The sequence below is a fragment of the Megalobrama amblycephala genome, linkage group LG15 (genome assembly GCF_018812025.1).
Source record: "Megalobrama amblycephala isolate DHTTF-2021 linkage group LG15, ASM1881202v1, whole genome shotgun sequence".
Classification (NCBI taxonomy): domain Eukaryota; kingdom Metazoa; phylum Chordata; class Actinopteri; order Cypriniformes; family Xenocyprididae; genus Megalobrama; species Megalobrama amblycephala.
Genome location: NC_063058.1, coordinates 20,496,781 through 20,509,964, shown reverse-complemented (window position 1 = coordinate 20,509,964; position 13,184 = coordinate 20,496,781). Strand labels below are relative to the sequence as shown.

At 33.9% G+C, this 13,184-nt stretch overlaps 1 protein-coding gene across 3 annotated transcripts in view; it reads right to left on the bottom strand.

Moving 5' to 3' along the window:
• Positions 1-13,184, bottom strand: part of si:dkey-219c3.2 (transcription initiation factor TFIID subunit 4) — a 60,870-nt gene that overhangs the window by 22,494 nt on the left and 25,192 nt on the right. For all 3 annotated transcript variants that reach the window (XM_048159286.1, XM_048159285.1, XM_048159287.1), the window contains exons 11-12: positions 11,444-11,569; positions 8,022-8,078 (exon numbers count right to left, since the gene is read on the bottom strand). In XM_048159286.1, the coding sequence (XP_048015243.1) occupies positions 8,022-8,078; positions 11,444-11,569 (183 nt within the window). The remainder of the gene's footprint in view (positions 1-8,021; positions 8,079-11,443; positions 11,570-13,184) is intronic.

The following is a 13,184-nucleotide window of genomic DNA, read 5'->3' as shown; positions in this document are numbered from 1 at the left end:
AAGGTTTATGTCTCGTTATTCTATTAATAACTACCGATTGATTTTGCATTTCTTTTAGAAGTTAAGAATTATTAGTGTCATTGTAGTCATTATTAGTGTCATTATATTATATTATATATATATATATATATATATATATATATATATATATATATATATATATATATATATATATATATATATATATATATATATATATGACACTAATAATGACTACAATATATTATATATTGACTACTATATATTATAGTAGCGGCCCCCTCATTTTTAGATGGGCCCCCCCAAAAATAAAATTCTGGCTACGCCACTGATGTACGGTATACTGTCCATGTCCAGAAAGGTAATAAAAACATCATCAAAGTAGTCCATGTGACATCAGTGGGTTAGTTAGAATTTTTTGAAGCATCGAAAATACATTTTGGTCCAAAAATAACAAAAACTACGACTTTATTCAGCATTGTCTTCTCTTCTGGAATCCTTTCCATTGAATTGATTCCATTGAACTGATTCCATTGAATTGATTCCATTGAATCCTTTCATCTGTCGGCGTTGGTTTTACGTCGCCGTGGTTGTTTTTGGCGATTAGGACATCCGCGACATGCACACTTACGCACCATTTAAAAAAAATTAGCAATACTAAAATACAAACAATGTAGAATAGCTTGAATACAGCGTGCGTCTCCCTCAGACTGTAAATGAAGCTCGTGCGCACCGGATAACACGTCAGCAGCGTCTTACATCAGCAGCGTCACTGCAGAGTCGTGAACCACACTCCGGAGCAGAAGGGGGCGGTAATGCACCAATAAGCTGGATGCCAACCGCCGTAAAACAGGAAAGAAGAAGAAGAAGAGGCGGAGTCATGAACGCGGATTGACAACAGACCCGGAAGAGAATACAATGCTGAATAAAGTCGTAGTTTTTGTTATTTTTGGACCAAAATGTATTTTCGATGCTTCAAAAACTTCTAACTAACCCACTGATGTCACATGGACTACTTTGATGTTTTTATTACCTTTCTGGACATGGACAGTATAACGTACATATACTTTCAATGGAGGGACAGAAAGCTCTCGGACTAAATCTAAAATATCTTAAACTGTGTTCTGAAGATAAACGGAGGTCTTACGGGTTTGGAACGACATGAGGGTGAGTCATTAATGACATCATTTTCATTTTTGGGTGAACTAACCCTTTAAGTATATCATATTTATACGTTTAAAAAAAAAAAAAAAAAAAAAAAAAAATATATATATATATATATATATATATATATATATATATATATATATATATATATATATATATATATATATATATATATATATATATATATATATATATATATATATATATATATATATATATATATACACACATACACACACACAATTTGGGGTGAGTAATATTTTTGGAAAGAAGTCTCTTATGCTCACCAAGGCATAAGATTTATTTGATCAGAAATACAGTAAAATACATACTATTGTGAAATTGTCTATTTTAAAATGTAATTTATTCATGTGAGGCAAAACTGAATTTTCAGCAGCCATTACTCCAGTCTTCAGTGTCACATGATCCTTATTATAAATGTTGAAAACAGTTGTGCTGCTTGATTTTTGTGGAAACTGTGATACATCTTTCAGGATTCTAAGATGAATAGAAATTTCAAAAGTACAGCATTTATTTGAAATGGAAATCTTTTGTAACATTATAATGTCTTTATTAAATGTCTTTACTGTCATTATTGATCAACTTATTTCATACTTGGAAAAAAAAAGAAATTTCTTTAAAAGGTGCCATCGAACGTTTTTTTACAAGATGTAATATAAGTCTAAGGTGTCCCCTGAATGTGTCTGTGAAGTTTCAGCTCAAAATACCCCATAGATTTTTTTTAAATAATTTTTTTAACTGCCTATTTTGGGGCAAAGTCGATTTAGGGCTGCTGCCCCTTTAAATGCTTGCGCTCTCCACCCCCCCAGAGTTCTCGACTCTATCATTGCATAAACAAAGTTTACACAGCTAATATAACCCTCAAAATGGATCTTTACAAAGTGTTCGTCAGGCAGCATGTCTAATCGCGTAAGTACAGTGTTTATTTAGATGTTTACATTTGATTCTGAATGAGTTTGAGGCTATGCTCTGTGGCTAACAGCTAATGCTACACTGTTGGAGAGATTTATAAAGAATGAAGTTGTGTTTATGAATTATACAGACTGCAAGTGTTTAATAAGAAAATAGCGACGGCTCTTGTCTCCGTGAATACAGTAATAAACGATGGTAACTTTAACCACATTTAACAGTACATTAGCAACATGCTAACGAAACATTTAGAAAGACAATTTACAAATATCACTAAAAATATCATGTTATCATGAATCATGTCAGTTATTATCGCTCCATCTGCCATTTTTCACTATTGTTCTTGCTTGCTTACCTAGTCTGATGATTCAGCTGTGCACAGATCCAGACGTTCTGCCCTTGTCTAATGCCTTGAACATGAGCTGGCATATGCAAATATTGGGGGCGTACATATTAATGATCCCGACTGTTACATAACAGTTGGTGTTATGTTGAGATTCGCCTGTTCTTCTGAGGTCTTTTAAACAAATGAGATTTATATAAGGAGGAGTAAACAATGGAGTTTGAGACTCACTGTATGTCATTTCCATGTACTGAACTCTTGTTATTCAACTATGCCGAGGTAAATTCAATTTTCAATTCGATGGCACCTTTAAAAAAAAAAAAATCTTTCTGACCCCAAACTTTTAAACAAATGTATTTATATATAAAATATATAATACTATGGTATATAATTACTATGGTATATTTGCTATATTAGTTTTAGGTGATGTTGACGTGTACTTGCCCAAAAGGGCTGAGTTTAAAGACTACTAGTTTTGTCGAAATGACATTTTCTCTCAATTGCCTACCTGTCTGTTGGCAAGACAGAGAGACAGGAGGCGGTGAAGAAAGAAATGCTTGTAGTCTATAATCATTTACAAAGGTCAGGCAAGAGAGAGAAAGGCAGAGACAGTGAGCCTGCCAGCGCTGCTCTCCATCTCTATTGATCCTTATCTGCAGTCCGGCCCACCAGAATGACTCGCCCGAGAGAAACACCTTAATAACCGCACAGGTTGATGTGGAGTGTAGCGGTTCAATTAGGGGCGCTGGATGAAGTCAAGGACGTGAGAAAACACGAGCATGATTCCTGATCCTAATTCTAGTGTGATTCTAGGAGTCTTTGATATGCTGAATACCAGCTGCAGAGTTTTTCCAAGCGAGTGAGTGGCAGTTTTGGGCTCTGGGGGTTTTGAAGGATCTATCACCTTCCAGAACTCCTTATTAACAAGGTGAAGCACACGGTGTAAACCCTTGATAATGAGCCAACAATCCAAGAAAACAAGACAGCAGAGCAAGTTTACAAAAACTGTTTTCACATCCCGGTGGCATCGGAATATGTGAAGTTATGAAAATATTGGCCGCTAAATTAAGTTGTTGATTGGTTTCAACAACATGATGAATCAACCAATATAATTTGTAAGTTTAAAAATGTAAATATACCAATGACATTTTTATTATATATTTTAAAATATATTTACATTTTCCATTAAACAATTTTGCTTAATTTGTAATAATCTCTGTAAAGTATACAGCTATAATGTAGCTGTATAAAAATAAGATAAAGCAATTACTGCAAATCAAGCAACAATTTATCTATCATTCATAAATGATTGTATTTTTTATTCATTGTATTTTTTATTATATATACACACACACATATGTATCTTCTTTCAGTAGTAAGCTGAGGTACGAAAACGGGGGTTCGGAGAAGGGAGGAGGAATCTGTCTAGGCTTTAAGACAGGCCTTCAACAATGATGAGGAGCTGCTATTTTGCTTTGAGGTGAATCATGTAAATAAATATATAGAACTGTACTGTTCAGCGTTTCTCTTTAGTCTAGTTAGCTATACTGTGATCTGAAAAAAAGGAGATGAACCAAAGAAGCTTCAAGAAGTGCTTCTCTCTTTCTCCATAACTATATGCCCTCAGGTAAGAAAAACAACAGAGTGCTGAAACAAACAATATATCCACAGCAACAGAGAGACAATGGGCTATGCGGCTCTAGATTTGAATAAAACATGCTTTGAATGATCGCTGGGGTTCAGAAAAGATCCTCTTTAACGGATGAGATCCAACAGTGGTTGTCAATACAAACAGAGACATATGGTGACATTGCGACATGTGGTGTGTAAAAAGCTTATTTACAGAAAGGGAGAGGAAATGACAACAGAGACGTGTCTTTTTCTAAAAATGGGCCAATTGCTGTATCCAAAATTGTAAGTTCCTGCTTGGCATCCAATAGAAATTACAGCCTGAAAGCTGTTCACTGTGCTAATGAAGAATCTTTAACTATATATATATATATATATTTGCTGAGAGGTGATCATCACCATGCAATATTCCACCAGCATGATATATGATAACTTTGTGTGAGGAACTGACTGACATTTAAATTGCTGCCGGGATGACATATTTGTAAGTCAAAACCCAGTTTTCCGGGTCCATCATCCAAAAGTCAATGTGTTTTATAAATGGGTTTTTGGTTAAATGCTTGAAATAAGGTCTGTGGTGAACAAGCTCAAGATATTTTCACATTTTATTCTACAATATTAAATTAATCAGTAATACACTTGATTTTTTTAAGCTTTTAATTGTCTTGTAAATGGCGGTTGCTAACTACAGAGGTTGGTGGGGACATAAAACATCATCAGCCAAATAGGTAAAATCATCTAATCACTAGTCCACTTTCACAGCCTCGTTGCGTTTATAATCGCGCCCTTGCAAACTATTAAAGCTTAAACTTTCTAGGAAAATGTTTTTAAACAAAGACTGGATGAGTTGTTGGAAGCTTAATGACGGTGACGTTGAAGTCATGTGTCCGTGGTATAGCTCGTTAATAGCCTACGTTTAGCTTTTGACTTCTGACGATTGAGTTTATGCTTCAAAATTCGTAAAATTTGTGTTCATTTATGAAGATTATCACAAACAAAAAACATGAATAATAAGCTTTTGTTAGTCACAGATCTTATTTTCTGCAATAATCTGAAAAATTTGATTGGGTTTTTGTCGAGGGAACCAGGGTGATGCTAACTTCATATATGTACTATATATAGATATGCACGATATATCGGCTGCTATATCCGTATCAGCTGATATATGTTCATTTTTTATTGTTATCATTACAGGCCCAATAAGAAAATTTGTTCGATATATCAAAGCTGATAAATAATGGATTATTTCCTTCAACTGAGACACTTCAAATGTGCACTGTCCACCACGATGGTTTTGAATTGCTTGAAATATGATTGGAATCACTTAAAGGTGCCCAAGAATGCTTTTTCACAAGATGTAATATAAGTCTAAGGTGTCCCCTGAATGTGTCTGTGACGTTTCAGCTCAAAATACCCCATAGATTTTTTAAAAAATTTTTTAACTGCCTATTTTGGGGCATCATTAAATATGCACTGATTTTTTCAGCACGCCACCCCTTTAATTCGTGTGCTCCCTGCCACACGAGCTCTCAATTATATTACAGCACATTTACAAAGTTCACACAGCTAATATAACCCTCAAATGGATCTTTACAAGATGTTCGTTATGCATGCTGTACTCATGCTTCGAATTATGTGAGTAAAGTATTTATTTTGATGTTTATATTTGATTCTCTATGAGTTTGAGGCTGTGCTCCGTGGCTAACGGGCTAATGCTACACTGTTGGAGAGATTTATAAAGAATGAAGTTGTGTTTATGAATTATACAGATTGCAAGTGTTTAAAAATGAAAATAGCGACAGCTCTTGTCTCCGTGAATACAGTAAGAAACGATGGTAACTTTAATCTCATTTAACAGTACATTAGCAACATGCTAACGAAACATTTAGATAGACAATTTACAAATATCACGCTATCATGGATCATGTCAGTTATTATTGCTCCATCTGCCATTTTCACTGTTGTTCTTGCTTACCTAGTCTGTTGATTCAGCTGTGCACAGATCCAGACGTTCTGCCCTTGTCTAATGCCTTTCATAATGTTGCGAACATGGGCTGGCATATGCAAATATTGGGGCATATGAGATTTAAATAAGAAAGAGAAAGCAATGGAGTTTGAAACTCAATGTATGTCTTTTCCATGTACTGAACTCTTGTTATTCAACTATGCCAAGGTAAATTCAAATTTTGAATCTAGGGCACCTTTAAAATTACAGTTAAGTGCAACATGTGCAGCGCAAGTTGGTCATTTAGGCTACATAAAATTATGAGAACATTATAATCGTGTGCTTGGGAAATGGCTTTTAATGGTGAAACTTTTGTCTTTGTAATCAGGCTCTCAAAAATTATATAAAAATTTGAATTTAGATTTATCAGCCAATATATCGGCTTCCAAATATAAAGAATTATCGGTATCAGCCAAAATGCTATATATATATATATATATATATATATATATATATATATATATATATATATATATATATATACACACACACACACACACACAAACAGTTTTATAATGGAGCATCTCCACCTTTACAGTGTTCATTTTCTTAAAGTTGTATAGCTATATAACATTATCCATATCAGTTCTTGGGCATATCATGCAAATAATTACTGGCTATTATCGGTATCAACTAGGGCTGCACGATTAATTGCACGAGATTGTCATGCGTGTCTCATCAGTAAAGCCGGTTCTGTGATTAGCGGTAAATGTCCATCACCTGCTTTCAAATGGAGCGGCACTTAATATACAGAGCCGTATTTCGCGGACAAGCTACGCAATATCGTGTTCATAATCGCAGATGAATCGCTTTCGATTACGAACGCGATATTGCGTAGCTTGTCCGCGAACTACGGCTCTGTATATTAAGTGCCACTCCATTTGAAAGCAGGTGATGGACATTTACCGCTAATCACAGAACCGGCTTTACTGACGAGACACGCATGACAAAAGCATGCGATTAATCGTGCAGCCCTAGTATCAACCTAATATTTCAATATTTGTGCATCACTAGTCTGTTCTTCACACAAAGCTATTGGTTGACTACAGAAGACCTGGAATATAGCACACTATTATATTATAATATAGCGTATATGAAACATTTTTTGATACTTTTATGGTGATTTGGTATCCGTTTGAAGATTGACAGCACCAGTCCTCATTCGTTTTCACATCCCGGTGGCATCGGAATATGTGAAGTTATGAAAATATTGGCTGCTAAATTAAGTTGTTGATTGGTTTCAACAACATGATGAATCAACCAATATAATTTGTAAGTTTAAAAATGTAAATATACCAATGACATTTTTATTATATATTTTAAAATATATTTACATTTTCCATTAAACAATTTTGCTTAATTTGTAATAATCTCTGTAAAGTATACAGCTATAATGTAGCTGTATAAAAATAAGATAAAGCAATTACTGCAAATCAAGCAACAATTTATCTATCATTCATAAATGATTGTATTTTTTATTCATTGTATTTTTTATTATATATACACACACACACACATATGTATCTTCTTTCAGTAGTAAGCTGAGGTACGAAAACGGGGGAACTCATTCGTTCTTATTGTATTTAAAAAAAAAAAAAAAAAAAAAAAAAAAAAACGGCAACCAGGCTATTCTTCAAAATATCTGCTTTTTTTCTTCCACAAAATAAAGTAATTTTGCTTTTAATGGCATTAAACCTGATGAAAAATTCATAGTACTCAGACATGTCATGCCCCCCACAAGCCAAAGATTAGCCCATATTAGACTCATGATGGCAGCAGGGCGGTGTGACATCTCAGCAAAATGATGACTTCTCCCCCATGCTGTAATAAACTTGTTAGGAGACGAATAAGACCATTTGTCTCAATGTCAGACTAAATGATGTCAAAGTCATAGCAATGGCATAATCATGAAAAATGTATGTCGAGCACTTTTATTAGTACTATTAAATAGTCTCCCATAAAGCTCACCTCTTTAGCTTTCTGTTTAAGCCGGGCCTGTTCGGGATCCTCCTGCCTCGAGCGACTCTGCAAGCAAAGAGAAACATTAGAACTAAAATAGACCGGTTTGAATATTGTTCTGTATGAATATACTGTATGAATATTGTTAAAAAATATAGGAATTGCAAATAAATAATGACTATATTATACACACATATATATATATACATATATATATATATATATATATATATATATATATATATATATATATATATATATATATATATATATATATATATATATATATATATATATATATATATATATACACATATATATATATATATATATATATATATATATATATATATATATATATATATATATATATATACACACATATATATATACACACATATATATATATATATACATACACATATACATACACACAAATTTTTTTTAAACCGGACGTTCATTTACCTGAACTTTTGCTATATATTGACAAAAAAAAAAAAGTCTAATAATAATTCTACAATGTTGACAAACTGCTGGTTTGCAGTGATGTGCATGTAAATAGGTCAAGTCTATTCCCAAACAGTATTTATATGAGACCAGCAACAGCAACATAAGAACAATTATCTTCTGGCTGACATCTCAATTAGTCGACTGCATTAATTAGAATAGGGACGGCACTGCACTGGGAGTTGCTTCGGAGCGGGACATTGTCAGCGTCATCATCAGCATTTGTCGTTTAAGTCAACTAATTACCTCTGCTTTCATGTTGCCATGTCCTTTTCCTGTGGGGAATTGTCACACCCCCACCGTATCTTAAGGAGTGAAACTTCAAGGGAGAGCAATGCATGCTGGGAAGTTGCTACTAGCCGTTTGTTGCTGCTTTGGAATCTATATGCAGTCTCAAGTGTTGCCATCACAGATGAAATAGTTAGGAAGTGATGTGTGAGTAATGCGCATTTCCTGAACAGACCTATATATAGGGATGGGATTGACTTCTTTTGGTTAACTTAAATCCCAGTAAAAAGATGAAATGTTCTGTCTTCAATACAAGTTGTATTGGCAGCATCTATGACACGCAGTCGTTTATCACAGACAATAATTTTGACTTTTAAGTTTTTTTAACCTCCATAGAAAGCGACAATCACCACATTCAAGGTCCAGAAAAGTAGTAAAGACATCGTTAAAATAGTCCAAGTAACTGCAGTGGTTCAACCTTAATGTTATGAAGCAACGATAATTCTTTGAGCACAAAAAAAAAAAAAAATTGTATTACGGAGTATAGATGGTGCGGGCTTCCATGTACTACTCAGTATTGACCAACGGCGTGAGCAGCACAACGCATGTGATGCTGATGCAGGAACAGGCCAATAATGAGTCGGTTTTTGGGTGAACCCTTTAAATCTAATAATACTTAATCTAATAATTTAATATCACTGTCAAACTCGACATGAATATCCAATTTTCATACTGTTATAATGTTGCAATGTCTCACATCTAGATCAATTGATTTACATTTTTTATTTTTATTTAGACAATAGTATCAAATTTTAATATAGCCATTTATTAGTTATGGGCCATAACATGGAAATAATGAAACAGTTTATCATATCAGCCAGAATTTAAAATTAGTATATTGTTTATCAAAGATTTTTTTGTAATTTATCAGCAACAACCGAAATTGGATATTTAATCATTCATGCCCTTTTCTTCTACATTTAGATTACCTTTGCTGTCAGCTAAAACTCACTTTAAGTTTATCTTTAATAATTTAATTTAAAAAAAAAAAAAAAATTGCAACATGAATACCCATTTTTCATACTGTTATAATGTTGCAATGCCTCACTTATACCTATATCTACAACAATTGTTTTAATTTCTTGTTTTTATTTTTATTTAGACAATAGAATTCTAATATCGGACATTTATCAGTTATCGTCCATAACATGGAAATAATTGTCAGCCTATCATTTCAGTGAGAATTTAAAATCGGTAATATGCAATTCCTGAACAGACTGGTTAACTTTTGAAAAAAATATTCAATCGAAATTGTATCAGCTGTATCTGATCATTTTGATATGTCTCACAAAAAAAAAAAAAAGATGATTTTTAGCCGATATTGGATATTTAATTATTCATCTATCTTCTACATTTAGATAACCTTTGCTGTCATCTAACACTCACTTTAAGTTAATCTTAAAAAAAATTAAATTTTTTAAAATAAAATCTCAAGATGAATACCCATTTTTCATACCGTTATAATGTTGCAATACCTCACTTACAGCATCTAGAACAATAGTTTTTAAATTTTTTTATTTTTTTTTTATTTAGACAATAGATTTAGACAATAACATTTAATTGTGTTATATAATAATTATCGGCCTATCATATCAGTGAGAATTTAAAAATGGTAATATGCACTTCCTGAACAGATCTATATACAGGGATGGGAGCTGATTGGTTTTGGTTCATTTATATTTGGAAACAAACCCTTTTTAAAGGAAACGTTCAATAGAAATTGTATCGGCAGTATCTGATCATTTTGACATTACCAACCGATATGATTTTTTTTTTTTTTTTTAATTACCTGCATCAGCCGATATTGGATATTTAATTATTTATCTTTCTTCTACATTTAGATTACATTTGTCGTCATCTAACACTTTAAGTTAATCTTTAAAGCACTAATAATTTAAATTTTTAGCAAATCTCAAAATGAATATCTATTTTTTATTCTGTACATTATAATGCGATATCTAAATGCATTTTTAGTATCTAAAACAATTCATTTTAGTTTCCGTTTTTAGTTCCATCATTTTAATACCGTCTCTTTATATGTTATATAACTTGAAGAAGCAAGAATTTTAGAACCCTTAACTTGTTTAGAACCCAGAAAATTCCTCCTAATCCTCATGTCTGGCCATATAGCTGTTTTAAAAAGCCATGTAGTCTTGATTAATTTATAAGCAGTGTTCACTTGATTAGTGCCAAAAAGGTAAAGGTAGTGATGCCTTAAGGTTCATCCATTACATATAACATGATTTTTTTCCCAACAAACTCAGTGAGTGAGATAGTGTCACTTCCTTAGAAAGAAAGCAACTTCAAGGCAAATTTAAAACATCCTCTCTCGCTCCCTAACAGAAGACTCATTCCCTTTCCCCTGATGTACTCCAGTCCAGGCAACAGTACAATCAAATCAACTCGAGACTGGATAAATCCCTCTGGCTTTGCCATTACTGCAATTTGCTACAGTATGAAGCTGCAGAGTGCAATCTTGTGTCTCAATAACACTGTCTTTTCTCTCCGAGGCTTAAAAGCACAACCGGTTTTCTTTTAAACAGTGGCCAACGTGTGCGGGAAAAGCCAGTGTTCGTTGGCAAGGTGCTGATGGGCAGACTGGCGCCAATGGCCACTCCCGCATCACTCAAACCTACTTTTGCGGCTTTCATTAGTAGCTCCCGTTCCTCGTCATCTTTTCTCTGCTTCTCGATCTTCTCCAGCTGCTCAAAGAACTTCAGCTGGGTCCGCACATCCGACGCCTGCTCGTACAGCTCCTCATCCTGGGGAAACAAAAACACAAAACTCCTCATCAACAAGTTCATCACCTTTACGTTGTTATAAGAGCGAACTAACTTTTCTCCAGCTTGCATAAAGTTTCACTCTTTTCCCTTTCGTACATAAATGAAAGTGAAGTTAGTAGGTCACCCAGAGCTAATGGGATAATTGTGCTTTTCGCAGTGTCTCTGCAAGGCAGCCCCAGACTCTCTTTCCTGCGATGGTTGTTCTAGCGTTGCAGGTAAAAGAGCTGCGTGAGGCGCAGTGGAGGACCAAAGCAGAGCGACACACACACAGGAACCCTCACATTTTCGTGCACTTCTGAGGCTATAGCCTATTAGCAGCGGGAACGGCGCTGCTCTTCTCATCTCATCCTGCACGCTTTCTTTTGCGCTGAGGCTGCGCCTCACTTGCAGGGCCAACTTTTCCGTCTCCATTCAAGTTTGGCTTGTTTTTCGCTGATGTCAACAGGCTGACTTCATACAGCCGTGCCAGTTACTCATTTCGAAGAGTTTGTTTCAAATTCAGAACGGGACAAATCGCAACATGACACCTTATCCTCTTTGTGATATTCTTTTTCTTCTTAGTACAAAATTCAAGTCTAGATTTTCAGTTTTTTTCCTCAACCTGTCTTCTATGACAATAAGGTTAACAAAACTAGCATATATTCAAATCTTAATAAAGAATAAGTAAAATTTTTCAATTACCAATAAGCACAGAAAGCTTGTGGCGCATACATTTAAACTAAATCGTACAGTCTACATTATCAGTTACAACTTATGATCAATACCAGTTTGGTTCCGCAATGATTTTTTTCCTCATTCTGAAAGTGAGGGCTTACAACAAATCCGGATTGTCTAACAGGTAAATACAACATCGTGGTGGTGCTCTTGTGTGCTCATCTCGTAAATACAATCATTCTAGCATGACTTGAAGGCAGTAAAAGTAACAGCTGTGTGACATTTATTTACTTAGCTACTGTACATCACTCATAAAGAATACATTTTGTTATCGTTTACATGTTAGTGATACTAAACTTTCTAGCACTTAATGAATTTTCATTCAAATTGTTATGCCGACAATATAAAGAAAAAAATTACAAAATTATGCCAATTTGTCAAGCATCCTCACAAGAGCAGTCTTAAATGAGTTAAAAAAAAACCCATCTTAAATGAACTTGAGAAAATGAGATGCGCATCAGATCGGCAGCGGCAGCTCTTAAAGTGACAGTAACCTAATAAACCAGTTGCTGTGATGTCTGTCATTAATGTTAATCAAAGAACAAAGGTAACAGAAACTTGTAGCTTTAATAAAGATTAATCTATATTTCATTTATAATTTATGCAGTAGAGACTGTAAAGTGTTTGATAACTTTATTCAATTTCTGTATATTTCCAACCTGTCAGACAGATAAAATAAATATGACATTCATTATGATGGGTTAATGTGAAGATTGTTTTATGTTATTTTTTAAAGCCTAATAAATGTTGAAATTGATAGCTTTCAGTTATACTGTAATGTTGAATGTCTATAATTAATAGACAGTAGCAGTATTAGTATCAGTGATACTGGCCTTCATTCATAAAAAAGATGACATTAAACAAATATTTAAAATATACT